We start from the raw sequence: 18657 nt of genomic DNA, 5'->3' as shown, positions 1-18657 counted from the left end.
TGATATTCATGCCCCCAAGACCAACACCAAAGGGCTAAAGCTTAATATAGCCATTGCGAATCATCCAATCCAGGCTCCAATGTTTGTTAATGTTCCTCAGAGTCCAATAAGCCCAACCAAAACTGGCCCGCCCGTATGGTAATGTTCTTTAGTAGCTCCATTAATTTCCAACTCCGCCACCCATTCACCTGAAAAAAAATCATCACTCCTTGCGTTTTAAAACTCACCATTAATGAGTGCATGAGAATCAATCATAGATTCTTACCAACAAATGTGAGAGGTCCATTAGATGTTGTAAGATGATTCAGCTGCGAGGACCGGTTGTGGTATACAAAATCAATGTTCTGTTGGACAGTCAAGTTGTTAAACTTGTCTTCGAAAAGATTGTAATAATGTACATCAATAACGGACCCCTGTAAACCACTTGCCATCGGGAACAGCTCCCTCGGTTTCATCGGTCCCAACCGATTCGACATCACGACAAAAGCAGTCGATGTTTGCCTACGTACGGCCGCGTAAACGGCTTTGTAGTATTTGATCACGCTTGACAGTGTTGCTCCCGGCGAGAGGGGCTCGTTAATGAGTTCCACTGCATATAGGCTAGGGCTCTTTGCATATCTGTTCGAGGACAAGAAGGAATTATATGAAGTTAGAGGCTTAGAGCTGATAATATTACGGACCCATTATTATGTTTGAGCTTGAATAAAAGAGAATGGATTGCTTTGTTTTTGTTACCTGGCTGCTAAGAATTCTATAACAGTTACTGTTTGGCTTATGGTTTCATCTGTTTTGCCCCATTCCTGGGAGCCATCTCTGGAGCCGCTGTGCTCCCAGCCATTTTGTGAACCAGGTGCAGCATGTAGATCAATTATAACTTTTAATCCATATTTCCTGGAAATTTAAAAGCGTCAATTTTGAATATCTTAATTATAAGTTTCGGTTGTTTGTAGGGGGGGGGGGGAACGTACTCTGCCCATACGAAGGCATTGTCTAATGATTCCAAGGAACCGCCAACAAACGGCGGAGGTGGCGTCGGATCACTGGCTATCCACCAGCCAACCGGTATTCTCACGGCGTTAAGTCCATTTTGTGATATGAATTCGAAATCTTTTTCCTCAATAAATGTGTTCCAGTGCTCCTAAGAACGATATATAAACATACATGAATACACCACTAAAAATAATCTCTTAATCTTTAAATCGATATTAATTAGCCATACTCAAATTCATTAAATATTATAATAGTTTCAACTAAAATAATGCTCAATCAACATAAAATATTAAAATTTATATTAATACAAATTATAAAGATACCAATAATTATATAATATCAAATATGTTAAATACAATGTATTATAACATTAACATATTGATTAATATTTGTTGTCTAGCAACTTTATAGCCTGCCCAAACTGGTTCATCCTATACTTTTTGGGATCATCAAGTCAACAGTCAACGTCGGCAATTTAATATCAAAGGCAAATTGCTAATTATTAATTGTAAAATATTTTATAATGGTTTTCACATTAGATGAACGTTTCTTATACTCTTTAGCATACTCTTGCTTTTCCTCATAACGACAAATGATTGATTATAAATAAGATGATATCTTGAGGTTGACATTATTAACTTGGTAATATCTCACTGTTCCATTAAACGTTATTAATATGCAATTAAATACATTTTATAATGGAACAAAAAATTAATAAGAATGTATAAGTAATTAATCTTTGTACGGCATGTAAATACGTACCCTCATGACTTGTGCGGCACTTTCAGGGCCATAGCCATTGGTAACTTGAAACTCGCCCTCCAACCTTCCGGTCATCTTCATCACAAACACTGACGGATCATCATCTCCCCAACCTTTGCTCCCTCGCGAATCGGCCGTCACCTGCTCTTCTGTTTTCGCCTGCAATTTACATCTTTTTATCCAAAGGACATAGGCAATATACAGGGCCGTGGCTGGGGCGACGCAAACTGCGCGACCGCGTAGGGCCTCCAAAAAATGCCCCAAAAAAGTATTATATAGTGACGTTTTTTCAATAAATGTCACTATAGATGGACCTATTGTGATGTTTTTTCAAAAAAACGCCACTATTATTGCGGCTTATTGATAAAACACCATTATAGATAGATCTATCGCGGCGTTTGTTAAGAAAACGCCACGAATATATCTAAAAAATAGGGACCCCTTTTTAAGAATTTGTACATGGCCCTCGAAAACCCTGCCACGTCCTTGGCTATATAGACACCATTATTTGTGGACCAAACAAGCTTTAACAGAGATTTGCTAGTTTCATTTACCTGCAAGTAGTACCCATTCGGTGCTTTGATCCGAACCCGGTTCGTATCATCAGCGTCCCGTAAATCTCGAAGGTCTCTGAATTTCCGGGGGATTTTGAGATGGCTACCATGTCGATCTCATTCCCATTGGTGTCCAGTCCAATGAAATGCTTGTCAAATACTCTAAAATTAAAAGCTGTCACCTTGATCCTCCACAACTGTTTCATATCCATGAAAAAAAAGAAGGATATGAACGCAGAGCATAATGAAACAACATTGGTAAAACTTGAGCAGATATAGTCTGTAGCTTCGATTACTTTAAAGGTTTCCCAGCCAGAAGCAACTGTCCGGTTGGCAACTATGATGCTTCCTCCACCTTGCTCGGCGGAAAGATACTTTCCCGTCGTAACTGACTTAAACTGAAGTGCAGTTCCTTCCTGGTGATCATGTAAAAGGAAACAGAGATTTGTAACTTGAGTTGATAATATATTATATCATAGAGGTGATTCTAAAAGAAAGGGTTTAACATCCAGACCAAGAAATCTTTGTTGACGATGCCATCAAAAAGAGAAGGTTTAATCCAACCTTCGGTCACCAGCCAACCTCCCAGATTAACTGCTCGAATCCGGAAACTCGGGTCTACCCTTCCCTGACAGGAAGATAAAACCAAAGACATGACACAAATGGTTAACAGATGCCTTGTTGATGATGACACAATCGTTTGATGTTTCTTTTGTTTTCACTTTCATATGTCGGCCTCTAAGATTCAGTTCCTTATATATGTAATTTAAATGGCAGTGGCTGCTGGGAATGGGCGTTGACTTGGAGATGGCTATATATTATAAGGAACGAAAATGTTTGGTGTCTTTGTATCATATGTACAGGTAAAACACACAAGATAACTTAAGAACAATTATCAATGTTAAATTTATCCGTTTCGCCTCTTTTCTAGTTTTGGGATTAGACCAACCTAAAGCAATTTGAAGGCTGATATCCAAGTTTTGGCAGAAAACTAATATTATATATTATCGTAGAAAGAAGGTGGTCAATTCATTATCTTTCAATCATTACCGGAGATGGTGGATGATGATAAGAAAAACTTCGTTTCTAATTGATTTTCCTATATAATATATATACGTCAGACATGACATAACTGGCTTTCATTATTGCGCTTTCCCAAACCCACCATTCTCATGGACCTAACTGAATTATATAATAAGAGTTTGAATAAAGAGAATGTTCGGAAACTTATATTATAACGATTGCATAATGTATTTATATTTGACATAAGCTATAGAACTGACGTTCATTCTTCGTAATGCACCGAAAAACAAGAAACAGCTGTTATCATCATGCTACCCGTTGTTGACCGAGAGTACAGGCAGCAATGTTTACAGGTCCAGAAGCCCACTCCATTTGTAGTTGCTTACATTTCCTAGAGTCCATTTAGATCACCCCAATCGTTGGGTCTCTGCAACTCGCTGGTTATAAAAGCACCAACAAAGTTTCCATTTATTGGCATTATTAAAGCAATTGTCATAAAGATGGTCCAGACGTGACCGCAGCTGAATAAAATGAACGAAAGAGAATCAACAATAACATCAACTATTGTTTCTAATTAATCTGAGTGTCAGCATATTAGATGACTCATGAATCCATCTCAGTCTGATGATTAGTTAATTGCTTCTTTAACTAACTCAACCGTTTGAGGGGTTTGTTAGTTTGTTAAAGATTTGGTTATAGTTAACAGTTGCAAAGAACTCACCAAGTATAAGAAGGGATCGTTCATTGTTCACAGATAGAGTTGTTTTCGTTTCTCAGTTGGTGCTTGCTTATCTTGAATTTTCGGAATGGCCAATGTTATGTTGCACCAAACAGTTGGAACTCTCCAGCTTCTTAGCAGTTCTGGAATTCATTGCCGAGTAGGGAACAATTCAGTGAGGTTTCTTCCCAAAGATCTTAAGGTGAGAATCGAGTTCTCAAAGAGAGGGTCTAATTGTTTTGGAGAGAAGGAATTAGGTGTTACTCAAGCCTCTGTTTTATCTCCCTCTAATGAAGGCACACATGAATCTCTCAAGAAATCAAGTAAGCCAGATTATCGGCATAGTTTCATAGTTAATGAGTGAATATTATAGCAATGCACCATTCATCACTAGTTTGTGACATCTTCCGTGTTTTTAATGAAACTTGTATTCATTTCAGATGAGGTAGCTTTGATACTGATTCGCAATGGGGTGTCTTTATGGAATGAGAAGAACCTATTTACGGGTTGCGTTGACGTGCCTTTAACCGAGAAGGGAGTGGAGTAGGCAATTGAAGCCGGCAAGAGGATCGGCAACATACCTGTTGACATGATATTTACATCAGCGCTAATCATGCACAGATGACTGCTATGCTAGCCTTGACACAGCACCATCGCAAGAAGGTGACTTGAGGAAAAACTTTTATGGTAACTAAAGTTAAGATGCTAGTGGCTGCTTCATGATCCAAGTGTTATATATATATATATATATAAATATAAAAAAACTTCCTTTGGTGACTGATAACCTATGAACATTGTCTTGTTCGCAGGTGCCTATTTTCTGTTGAAAATTGGTGCACATGGCACCGAAAGCATCAAATTGCTTTGTCAAAGGGTAGGCACCGAATATACAATGTCAAAATTAGGTGCAACAATGGTTGAAAATTAAATGGGTAAATTACAAACTTTAGTCCCTAAACTTTAGGATATTTATAAGATTAGTCCTTAAGCTTCAACTACAAATACCCTAACTCATTTAGCTTCAAAACCATCCTAAATCATTCTAGCTTTCTCCCAATACTAGAGAATTTAGAGAGTTTTCTTGAGAGTTGTTTTTTTTATCCAGAGAGAATTGGTATTGTTTTCTCTTTAGATCGAGAGAAGTTGTAATTTCTATTTTCTCATAGTGAATTTCTTCTATTGTTGCCCGTGGTTTTTACCCTATATTATTTAGGGGTTTTTCACGTAAAATTTTGTGTCTTCTTTATCCTCATTTTTATTTTCTCAAATTATCAGTTGCGATTTTACTCTATCTGATAGCCGTCTTCCGTAACAATTAGTATCCAAGCCATATTTGAGTGTGTAATATCTGCTTATTGTCTTTGTGGTTGCCACCAAAAGGTGGATCCTCTAACATAAGAAAGTAAGAAGGTATTACCCATTCTTTGAAGGTTCCAAAGAACTATTCACGATAGTGAAATAGTGGGAGCTATCCGTAATAGAAGCTACGACAATGAAATTTGATATTGAAAAATTCAATAGGAGAAATTTCTCATTGTGGAAATTGAAGATGAAGTTTATCCTGAGGAAAGACGGTTGTCTAGCAGCTATCATTGAAAGACCGGTCGATTTCACAAATGACAATAAATTGATCGAAATTGACGAGAATGTTATGGCAAACTTTCATCTAGCATTAGCAGATGAAGTATTGTCAAGCATCGAGGAGAAGAAGATAGCTAAGGAGATATGGGATCATCTCACCAAATTGTACGAGGCCACATCGTTGCACAATAAAATTTTCCTTAAGAGGAAATTTTACACTCTTTGTATGCCAGAATCTACTTCAGTGACGGATCACTTAAACACACTGAACACTTTATTTTCTCAACTTACATCCTTAAGATGTACAATAGAAGAACAAAAACGGGTTGAACTTCTACTCAAAGTCTACCTGATTCGTATGATCAACTCATCATCAACTTGACCAACAATAATGTCATCAGTCTAGTCTTCGATGACGTTGCAGCTACTGTTCTACAAGAAGAAAATCGGTGCAAGAACAAGAAAGACAGACAAGTAAATCTGCAACAAGCAGAAGCGTTGACAACGATGAGAGGGAGATTAACAGAACGTGACCAAAGTAGCAGTAACAAACATGGTAGATCGAAGTCGAGAAGCAAAAAGAATTTAAAGTGCTACAATTGTGGAAAGAATGGTCACTTGAAGAATGATTGTTGGAGTCTAAATAAAAACTTCAATCCACAAGACAATACCGCAAACATTTCAGATGATGAAGATGTTATATGTTGTGAAGCGTCAACCACAGTGGAAGGCAGAAAAAGATTTGCAGATATATGGCTCATTGATTTGGGAGCATCATATCACATGACCTCAAGAAGAGAATGGTTCTATCATTATGAACATGTCTCATGAGGATCTGTGTATAGTTGCAATGATCATGCCTTAGAGATCGTTGGTGTGGGGACCATCAAATGGAAGATGTATGATGGAACAATTAAAGTTGTTCGAGATGTGCGGCACGCGAAAGGCCTGAAGAAAAATTTATTATCTTACGGATTGTTGGATAATAATGCTAGCAAGATTGAAACATGAAAAGGAATCATAAAGGTGTTCCATGTAGCGCTTGTGGTGATAAAAGGCGAAAAGATAGCTGCAAACTTGTACATGCTGAAGAGGGAGACTTTGATAGAAGCATACGCTTCTGTTACCTCATGTAGTTCAGATTATGCAATGCTATGGCATCAAAAACTTGGACACATTGAAAGTCCTTGTGGAGCAAAAGCTACTTTCAGGCTTAACAAAGGTATCACTTACTTTGTGTGAGCATTGCATAACAAGTAAGCAACACTGGTTGAAATTCAACACGTCAAATTCTAGAGGCAAAAGTGTTCTAGAATTGGTTCATACTGATGTATAGTAAGCACCAGTCACTTACTTTCTTGTATCGTGACTACTCCAGGAGATGTTGGGTGTACCCTATTAAGAAGAAGTCATATGTGTTTTCAACTTTCAAAAACTTCAAAGCGCGGGTAGAACTTGATTCTAGAAATAAGATCAAGTGTTTCAGAACAGATAATGGAAGAGAATACACAAATGAAGAATTTGATGACTTTTGCAAGAAAGAAGACATCAAAAGACAGTTCACAGTGGCAAACACTCCTCAAAAAAATGGAGTGGCAGAACGGATGAACAGAACATTATTAGAAAGAACAAGAGCAATATTGAGGGATGCATGCCTAGAAAAATCATTATGGGCAGAAGCAGTCAATACTGCCTGTTATTTGGTGAATCGAGTTCCATCAACTGCAATAGAGCTGAAGACACCAATGGAGATGTGGACTGGTAAACCAACTGATTATTCAAACCTCCATGTATTTGGAAGTATAATATACGCGATGTACAACTCCCAAGAGCTTTCAAAGCTGGATCCAAAATCCAGGAAATGCAAATTCTTGGGGTATGCTGATGGAGTAAAAGGGTATCGCTTGTGAGTTCCCACTGCCCACAAAGTGATCATCAGCAGAGATGTTATCTTTGTAGAAGATAAGTTATAAAGAAAAAAAGACGATGATAGAGCTGAAAAGTCAGAGACTACACAGATACATGTGGAAAAGGAGGTTGAACAGGGAGTTTCTTCTGAAGCAGAACCAGCACATGATGAACAAGAACCAGAGAATTCTGAAGCTCCAACAACTCGTCAATCAGATCGTGTGAGAATACGTCTCAATTGGTACTCAGATTATGTTATAGAAGAAAAATTTGCGTACTGCCTTTTAACAGAGGATGTTGAGCCATCAACATACCTTGAGGTAATTAATAGCTCAGATGCTTCACTGTGGATGACGGCGATGCAAGAAGAAATTGAAGCCCTTCATAAAAATAATACATGGGACCTTGTGCCACTACCACAAGGAAGGAAGCCAATTAGTAACAAATGAGTCTTTAAAATCAAGCGAAATGGTGATGATCAAGAGGAGAGGTATCGTGCAAGACTGGTAGTCAAAGGATATGCTCAAAAAGAATGTATTGATTTCAATGAAATATTTTCTCCTGTAGTCCGACTAACAACAGTTAGAGTAGTCTTGACAATGTGTGCTAAATTGAACTTACATCTAGAGCAGCTAGATGTTAAAACAACTTTTCTTCATAGAAATCTTGAAGAAGAGATTTATATGCTTCAGCCTTAAGGTTTTAAAGAAGAAGAAGAAGAACTTGGTTTACAAGTTGAACAAATCTCTGTACAGTCTAAAGCATGCACCGAGGTATTGGTATAAGAGATTTGATTTCTTCATTATGTGCCTTGGATACAACAAACTTAATTCAGACCCTTGTGCTTATTTCAAGAGGTTTGGTGAAAACGATTTTTTTTATATTGCTGTTGCATGTGGATGACATGTTGGTTGCAGGACACAACAAAGATCATATTGAAGAATTGAAGGCACAACTGGCTAGGGAATTTGAAATGAAGGACTTGGGATCAGCAAATAAGATTCTAGGGATACAAATACACCGAGATAGAAGTAGTAGGAAGATTTGGCTTTCACAAAAGAATTACTTGAAGAAGATCTTGTCACGATTCAACATGCAAGATTGTAAGTCAATTTCTACCCCTCTTCCTATTAACTTCAAATTATCCTCCAGTATGAGTCCTAGCAGTGAAGAAGAGATGATGGAGATGTCTCGAGTTCCGTATGCATCGGCAGTGTGAAGTTTAATGTTTGCTATGATAAGCACAAGACCAGACATTACTCAAGCAGTGGGGGTGGTAAGTCGGTACATGGCGAATCCAAGCAAAGAGCATTGGAATACAGTAAAGAGGATCCTGAGATACATCAGAAGGACTTCAAATGTTGCATTATGTTATAGAGGATCAAACTTACTAATAAATGGGTATATAGATTCTGACTATGCAGGGGATTTGGATAAAAGCAAATCTACTACAGGATATGTGTTCAAAGTTGCTGGTGGAGCTGTAAGCTAGGTTTCAAAATTGCAGTCAGTTGTGGCTACATATACAATAGAGGCAGAATATGTAGCAGCTACACAAGCCAGTAAAGAAGCAATTTGGTTGAAGATGTTATTGGAGGTGCTTGGGCATAATCAAAAGTATGTCTCTTTGTTTTGTGATAGTCAAAGCTTATTGCATCTAGCAAGGAATCCAACATTTCATTCAAGGACAAAACACATACGAGTTCAGTACCATTTCATTCGTGAAAAGGTAGAAGAATGGACAATAGATATGCAGAAGATCCATACCAAAGACAACATAGCAGATTTCATGACGAAGGCAATCAATGCTGATAAATTTACTTGGTGTCGATCCTCTTGTGACCTGTCAGAGACATAAATAATATGATGGTACAAGGTAGAAAGAATGATGTTAAGATATGATTGCTCAAATCAAATCTTTAAGTGAGAGATTATTGAAAATTGGTGTACATGGCACCGAAAGCACCAAATTGCTTTGTCAAATGGTAGGCACCGAATATACAATGTCAAAATTAGGTGCAACAATGGTTGAAAATAAAATGGGCAAATTACAAACTTTAGTCACTAAACTTTAGGGTATTTATAAGATTAGTCCTTAAGCTTAAACTATAAATACCCTAGCTCTTTTAGCTTCAAAACCATCCCAAATCATTCTAGCTTTCTCCCAATACTAGATAATTTAGAGAGTTTTCTTGAGAGTTGTTTTTTTTTATCAAGAGAGAATTGGTATTGTTTTCTCTTTAGATTGAGAGAAGTTGTAATTTCTATTTTCTCATAGTGAATTTCTTCTATCGTTGCCCGTGGTTTTTACCCTATATTATTTAGGGTTTTTCACGTAAAATTTTGTGTCTTCTTTATCCTCATTTTTATTTTCTCAAATTATCAGTTACGATTTTGCTCTATCCGATAGCCATCTTCCGTAACATTTTCACGTACGATGAGAATGAGTAAGCAATGCTATGGAGTCAAATGCACAGTGAAGAAGCGTAAAAATATCAATTCCAGTTGTAACAGTTTGGCAACTGAATGAAAGAATGTAGTCATTTTTTTCTTTTACTTTGTTTCAAGAATAATGAATTGATATTTGTTATTGCTTCTTTTCTGATTGCCCTCATACTGGTTGTCTCAAGTTTTCTCAATCCTCTTTTATCTATGATTCATGCACTATCATCTCTTTGCAGGTATGGAGAATTACAAGGTCTCAATAAATAGGACACTACAGATAGATTTGGGAAGGAAAAAGTTCACTACTGGCGTAGAAGTTACGATATACCTCCACCAAATGGTGAGAGTTTGAAGATGTGTGCTCGAAGAGCTGTTTCAAATTTCAAAGATGAGTATATATATATATATATATATATATATATATATATATATATATATCAATTTGTAACATCCTCAATACTGGGTTAGTGATCAAATTGTAAAGTTTCAGAATTTGGTGACTAGAGTAGAATAATAGATTAGTTCAATGATTTATTTAGAAATAAATCATAAAAGTTGTTAGTAATTATTAGATGAATTGAAGGGCAAAAGGGTCATTTGACAAGGAAGATTTATTTTATTTTCCTCATAAGATAAGGAAACCATGTGGGAAGAGAGAAAAGGTTCCAGAGTTCTCTTCTTCCTTCTTCATACGTGAAGGCTTGACTCAAAGGTGAGTTTCTTTGTTTGTTGATTAATTATTGATTTTAAGGTTGAGTTATGATCATTAGATGATAATTAAGCTTAAGGAAAACTTAATTTGTTCTAAAACAACAATATAAAATATATAGAAGAGATTAAAGAAAATGAGTTTTTAGATGAATTTCTGGAAAAAAGTTAGTAAGTGAACTTTTAGAAGGAATTTGACTTGTCATCATTAAGAATAAGAGATATATGAAGTTAGAAATGATTAATAACAAAGTTGAAAGTTTAGTAAGATTTTTAAATTTTAAGAATCATGATGAAATATGGAAGATAAATATGGTTTACATGGATATAAGTTGGTTTAAGTAATGGTAGTTGAATTTAATGACATAATAGGGGCTTAAAATAGAATAATTGAATGAAGAATTGATGATTTTCGGGCTTAAAATGCAAATTCTGGGCAAGGTGTATCGATGCACATTCAATGTGTATCGATGCAATCTTTAAAGAAGAAACATCGAATGCAATTAGTGCATCGATGCATAAGGAGTGCATCGATGCATAAGGAGTGCATCGATGCATCCCCTTAAAATAAAAACATCGAAGGTGATTTGTGTATCGATGCATGTGTAGTGCATCGATGCACACGTTCAAGAATGCATCGATGCACTGTAGAATGCATCGATGCACTGTAGAATGCATCGATGCACTTCAAGGGAAAATTGAAATAGACATTTCTTTTGGTCTAAGAAATGATAGATTAAAATATATCAATTGGATACTGATATATATCAATGTATGATTATATAGATATCGAGCACGAACAAATTCCAGAACGATTATCAAGTTAAGATTCGATCGAAAGAAAGGAAATCATAAAAGTGGATTGGAACTTAGTGAGGCTCAGGTGAGTGCATATGATTATAGTATATGATTATATGGATATTAGACTTGCAATGAGTCTATTTTCATGTTCAGATTTTATGAATGCATGAAAATAAGTATAGTTGGTAGCCGTTAGTATGTGAATATGTATTGTTATGTTCTTTTCTATGTGATATGATTTATGTGATGATGTGACTATGTGATATAAGTTATATGATCATAAACTATGTAAATAATAATGACTTATGTAATGACAAGAGAGAGTGATATAAGCTATGTGGTATAGATATAAATGATTATATGAACATGTAATATAAGTTATGTGATGAGGATCTATGTTTTTATATGTCTATGAGAAGTATGTGCTATGTGATGTATATATGAGCTATGTGATCCTATGAGAATATGAAAATAGATATGTGAATATGTGAATTATATGAAAAATGATATGAATTACATGAAAAGAAGTCATATGTCTACATGTATATGTGAAAGAAGCTATGAGCTTATATGAACATATGATATGAAAATGTATAGTGAAATGAGATAAATGAAAATGCCCATGTTATGTGTATTGAGAGCTAGAGGTATAGTTGGCATGCCAATAGTTGAGGGTCTACGCGGTCCTTCGGGACATACTGGTCCTTCGGGACATATGTGTTATATGTAGTCCTTTGGGACATCTACGTGGTCCTTCGGGACAAATTCTACGCGCCCTTAGTGGGAAATATACGAGCTGTGGTGACAGCATAGTGCATAACCTCAATAGACTCACATATCTACAGTTCTCACATGTGTACATAGGCTAATAAGAGATGATATTGAATACAATGTATGGGATATGTATGTTTTGGGATATGAATTATATGACATGATATATGTGTGTTAGTGATTATTGTATATGCTATAAGATATATGATATGAACATAATAAATCATAGAAACAAGAGAATAGAAATATGAATGATAATAAAATGATAATGATAGGAATGAAGATAATTATATGCAAGTATGGATTTGATGGATGAACAAATATATGTTTGGGTATGCTATGGTAGCAGTAATTGTTCATGCATGATCACAAGTTATAGTTTACATTATATGTTTATTTACCTCACTAAATCATAGACTTAGCATGTAAGTGATTTACACGTAGGTTTCAAGAAGAGTGAAGAGCAATGTGGAACAAGACATCTCAGTTCTCCTTACTGAAAGTCAGATCAGAAGAGAGGTAAATAATATGTATTTTTATATATAAAGTTCTAGTTGGCATGTATTCAAAAGAATATATTGTATAAGCTCTGAATAGTTTTGTAAACTTTTTGAATAAGTTATATGTTATAAAAGTTTTAAATTACTCACTATTTTATACAAGTAAATGTTTTGAAAAGTCAATGTGACCCCTTGGACTCGTATTCGGTTTTTAATACGGGTTGGGGTGTTACATTTAATGGTATCAGAGCTAAGGTTTAGCTGATTCTAGGCTTAAATCGAAGTCAAATAAGGTTTAAAAATGTGTACATGCCAACTAAAAGTGAAAATTTCTGATCTGATAGTGTAAGGAGTATGTTGTCTTGTTAATAGAATAAGATTTACATGATATAGTAGGAATTGATTATAGAAATTGTCAAAGTAAAGTAAATCGATAGCTGACAAATCTGATGGTGGTAACAATTCACCTGCCCTGGCCAGGCAGAATGAAGAGCGGAAACCTCAGAAAGTGTCTTATAAGATTAAAGGTTGATTTCAGAAAGTTGAAATCATATTAGAATAGTGATAGAAGATCTTCATTGTTTTGAATCAGAAAAGCAATATGGATTAGTTTTGTTAGTACGTGGATAAGATAGAATATGGTGAACAAGTGTCACCATAAGAACGTTAAAAAGATCAAATGACGTGGTGAGTACTTATAGAAGAGCTCAAGAATAAGTGCATCAGTGACAAGAATATAAGATATAGAAAGCCAGAGTTTATGAGTTGAAACAAATAATATTGTTGTACATAAGTAAAAGTATGGATATGATAAGAGATTGCATTTTAGAAGGAAAAAGTTAGCGTTGGCTAACAAGAATATGTGATGGGAATGTACTGGAAGTATAAGATTATAAGATATTGTCAGGATATGATAACCAAATATGAAATGGATCTGGATATAATGGTATATTTGGATCATGGTAATGTGGTATAGTAAAGGAAAAGGAAGTAAGGATTTGTATATTTGAGTAAAGATGAGGATTGATAAGAAGAGTTTAAGAATGAGTATATCGATGATCAGATTATAAGACAAAGGAAGTCAGAATGTTGAGTTGAGTAACGGAAATTACATGATGTATGAGAATAGAGGTGAAATTGATAAGTTAAATAAACTAATTTTGAGATAATTTTGATTGGAAAGGATGTATATGATTGGTTGACTAGGGCTTGTGCCCTAGATTGAACAGATGTTATTGACTAGATATCAGAGTAAAAGTGATAGAGTTATAAGATTGGAGGAAAAGATAAAGTTGAGTCAATTAATTATGATGTGAATCTGAATATAGTTGTGTATTCTGATCAGATAACTATGATGTAGAAAAAGAGATAAATATTTGCATGAAACCTTAAGGAAGAAAAATACAAGTATAAGAAATGATAAAGAATGAAGTTCTGTATAAGAAATGTGTTATCAAAGTTATAAGGATGTAATGAAGATTGGTATATAGAGATGAGTATAGATGATAAGACAAGAGTATGTGAACATGAAAGGAAAGATATGCTTTGTGTATAAGGAATAAATAAAGGAATAATGGAATAAAGAAATGAAAGGGATTGAATTAAAGGATCAGATACGATAAAGGTTATATGGAAGTGTAGATGATAATTTTGATATAGAAGTAAGAAAAGTGTGCAAGGTAATGTGAAAAGATTTTTTAAAGTGTATGTTGAATCATATTTAAAGAAGATTTAAGGTCGTGTTCTTGGTTAAATGATGATGGAAAACGAATTTGGTTATAATTATAAGGTAGTTAGAGATGGATTTATGATGTTGAGTGATGAAAATGGATGTTACTGTCTATGTAATGAGTGACATTATATGGATTTTAGAAAGGTCAAAGGAAAATGCAGAATCGAAGGAGAGAAAAGACATAAATAGATTGAAGTTACTGGTTGTTGCTTAAATGATACGTGACAGTAGTATAAAGGAAAAAGAAGATAGTTGAAGAAATAAATGAAGAAAATATTGAGTAAAGGAGGTAGCATGAGAACATTAGAAGATATGTTCTTATTGATATGTTCAGTGAAAATTCGAGGACGAATTTTCTTTAAAGGAGGGGAGATTTGTAATATCCTCAATACCGGGTTAGTGATCAAATTGAAAAGTTTCAGAATTTGGTGACTAGAGTAGAACAATGGATTAGTTCAATGATTTATTTAGAAATAAATCATAAAAGTTGTTAGTAATTATTAGATGAATTGAAGGGCAAAAGGGTCATTTGACAAGGAAGATTTTTTTTATTTTCCTTATAAGATAAGGAAACCACGTGGGAAGAGAGAAAAGGTTCCAAAGTTCTCTTCTCTTCTCTTCTTCCTTCTTCATACGTGAAGGCTTGACTCAAAGGTGAGTTTCTTTGTTTGTTGATTAATTATTGATTTTAAGGTTGGGTTATGATCATTAGATGATAATTAAGCTTAAGGAAAGCTTAATTTATTCTAAAACAACAATATGAAAGATATAGAAGAGATTAAAGAAAATGAGTTTTTAGATGAATTTCTGGAAAAGAGTTAATAAGTGAAATTTGAGAAGGAATTTGACTTGTCATCACTAAGAATAAGAGATATATGAAGTTAGAAATGATTAATAACAAAGTTGAAAGTTTAGTAAGATTCTTAAATTTTAAGAATCATGATGAGATATGGAAGATAAAGATGGTTTACATGGATATAAGTTAGTTTAAGTAATGGTAGTTGAATTTAATAACATAATAGAGGCTTAAAATAGAATAATTGAATGAAGAATTGATGATTTTCGGGCTTAAAATGCAAATTTTGGGCAAGGTGTATCGATGCACATTCAATGTGTATCGATGCTCTCTTTAAAGAAGAAATATCGAATGCAATTAGTACATCGATGCATAAGGAGTGCATCGATGCATCCCCTTAAAATGAAAACATCGAAGGTGATTTGTGTATCGATGCATGGGTAGTGCATCGATACCCATGCATCGATGCACATGTTAAAGAATGCATCGATGCACTGTAGAATGCATCGATGCACTTCAAGGGGAAATTGAACTAGACATTTCTTTTGGTCTAAAAAATGATAGATTAGAATATATCAATTGGATACGAATATGTATCAATGTATGATTATATAGATATCGAGCACGAACATGTTCCAGAACGATTATCAAGTTAAGATTCGATCGAAAGAAAGAAAATCATAAAAGTGGATTGGAACTTAGTGAGGCCAAGGTGAGTGCATATGATTATAGTATATGATTATATGGAAATTAGACTTGCGATGAGTCTATTTTCATGTTCTGATTTTATGAATGCATGAAAATAAGTATGTGAATATGTATTGTTATGTTCTTTTCTATGTGATATGATTTATGTGATGATGTGACTCTGTGATATAAGTTATATGATCATAAACTATGTAAATAATAATGACTTATGAATGACAAGAGAAAGTGATAAAAGCTATGTGGTATAGATATAAATGATTATATGAACATGTAATATAAGTTATGTGATGAGGATCTATGTTTTTATATGTCTATAAGAAGTATGTGCTATGTGATGTATATATGAGCTATGTGATCCTATGAGAATATGAAAAGAGATATGTGAACATGTGAATTATATGAAAAGTGATATGAATTACATGAAAAGAAGCCATATGTCTACATGTATACGTGAAAGAAGCTATGAGCTTATATGAACATGTGATATGAAAATGTATAGTGAAATGAGATAAGTGAAAATGTCCATGTTATGTGTATTGAGAGCTAGAGGTATAGTTGGCATGCCAAGAGTTGAGGGTCTACGCGGTCCTTCGGGACATATGTGTTATATGTAGTCCTTTGGGACATCTACGTGGTCCTTCGGGACAAATTCTACGCGTTCCTAGTGGGAATTATACGAGCTGTGGTGACAGCATAGTCCACAACCTCAATAGACTCACATATTTACAGTTCTTACATGTGTACATGGGCTAATAAGAGATGATATTGAATACAATGTATGGGATATGTATGTTTTGGGATATGAATTATATGACATGATATCTGTGTGTTAGTGATTATTGTATATATTATAAGATATATGATATGAACATAATAAATCATAGAAACAAGAGAATAGAAATATGAATGATAATAAAATGATAATGATAGGAATGAAGATAATTATATGAATGTATGGATTTGATGGATGAACAGATATATTTTTGGGTATGCTATGGTAGCAGTAATTGTTCATGCATGATTACAAGTTATAGTTTACATTATATGTTTATTTGCCTCACTAAGTCATAGACTTAGCGTGTAAGTGATTTACACGTCGGTTTCAAGAAGAGTGAAGAGCAATGTGGAACAAGACAGACCAGTTCTCCTTACTGAAAGTCAGATCAGAAGAGAGGTGAATAATATTTATTTTTATATATAAAGTTCTAGTTGGCATGTATTCAAAAGAATATATTGTATAAGCTCTGAATAGTTTTGTAAATGTTTTGAATAAGTTATATGTCATAAAAGTTTTAAATTACTCACTATTTTATACAAGTAAATGTTTTGAAAAGTCAATGTGACCCCTAGGACTCATATTCGGTTTTTAATACGGGTTGGGGGTGTTACACAATTTGTCAATCTGTTAGGCCTTAGACAAACCACTTATTTGGAGCCTCAACCAATACATGCTATGCACAGATTGAACCCAACTTATATCTGGAAAGAATATAATGATTGCTGCGCATGGGAACTCATTAAGGTCTATTATTATGTATCTTGACAAATTAACCACACAGGAGGTACGAGTCTATTTCTTTGTTCCATTCATGATGGTTTCAGTTTTCATGGTGCTCTTGTTTAAGGCCACATTTCTTCTGTATTCTTAACGGGACAGGTTATCAGTTAGAACAATCGACTGGGATACCCATGCTTTACATTTTTAAGGAGGGGAAGTCCCATAGCGCCAACAGAGGATGGAGTTTATACTTATACTACGGTATGCAACTTCCTTTCAGCATTATCATCGATCGGTTACAGACCTGTGGGTAAATCCATTCACTCTACTGATTCTAAATGCATTCTTTTGCTTCAAGAAGCATGAAATTGCAGTATGATAGAAGCCTGCTTAGTTCTTTTGAAAAATCTTTTAGCTGTTTAAACCGGTTGTACAAGTGTTTCCATCATGTGATATATTTATACTCCATCATATCTTTCATACAGTAGGTCTCGAGATAAATGAGAAAAGTTGCAGTATCTTGTTTGAGGACTTAATTCTGATTCCTTTATCTAAAATTATTAAATATTAATTGAGAAAACTAATTTTTCCTGCCATTTGCAATTTTTTGAGACGTTGGCTCAGTACAGGCAGAAACTAGATGAGATGCTCCATTGACATTTCTTTTTCCAGAGTATTGGTAACATCAAATTCTGGCTTTTGTTTTTTCTGTATATTAGCACTCCCTTGCCAACTGAAATAATTTCACACTAGTGTTTTTTTTTCCCAGGAGAATCTGTTTGCATTTGCATTTCGATTCACATGTACAATCACGCTGGTGTCAGACCAATAGCTCAGAAGATTAGCCTCCGTCACAGTTGATTTTCCACATGGTTGCAGTAATCTTCCAGTCGTATGCTGAACAAAGATATTGAACAATCAAACCCTGTAACTAATATACAGATATAGCAACTTCCCTTCGTCTTTGTATTGAGAATATATGGGATGGGAATGTCCCTTTTTTCCCTTAGAACAATCTCTTGGGGGTGCCTATTATAAACCCATTATAGAAATAGTTAGAATTTTTGTCTTTTATTTGGAACACATGATATCGATTTTGGATGAAATAGTTAGAACTTTTCACAGAGAAGCGGTTTAAAATATTATTGAAGATAGAAGACTG

General features: G+C 34.7%; 1 protein-coding gene and 1 pseudogene across 1 annotated transcript; one reads left to right on the top strand and one right to left on the bottom strand.

Annotated features, from left to right (window-relative positions):
• LOC120180336 (probable glucan 1,3-beta-glucosidase A) lies at positions 1–3034 on the bottom strand. The gene is given in 10 exon segments (XM_039185682.1): positions 1–138; positions 141–188; positions 266–618; positions 736–891; positions 969–1138; positions 1753–1911; positions 2307–2368; positions 2371–2503; positions 2603–2722; positions 2821–3034. Coding segments are annotated over 10 exon segments (1446 nt in total). The 5' UTR covers positions 2962–3034; the 3' UTR covers positions 1–34.
• A 1101-nt stretch (positions 3035–4135) lies between these two features.
• On the top strand, positions 4136–18308 carry LOC120180302 (annotated as a pseudogene).
• Positions 18309–18657: the final 349 nt, after the last annotated feature.

The sequence above is a fragment of the Hibiscus syriacus genome, unplaced genomic scaffold (assembly GCF_006381635.1).
Source record: "Hibiscus syriacus cultivar Baekdansim isolate YM2019G1 unplaced genomic scaffold, ASM638163v2 tig00112491_pilon, whole genome shotgun sequence".
Taxonomy (NCBI): domain Eukaryota; kingdom Viridiplantae; phylum Streptophyta; class Magnoliopsida; order Malvales; family Malvaceae; genus Hibiscus; species Hibiscus syriacus.
Note: the sequence above shows the minus strand (reverse complement) of the source record. Positions and strands in the feature narration are given on the sequence as shown.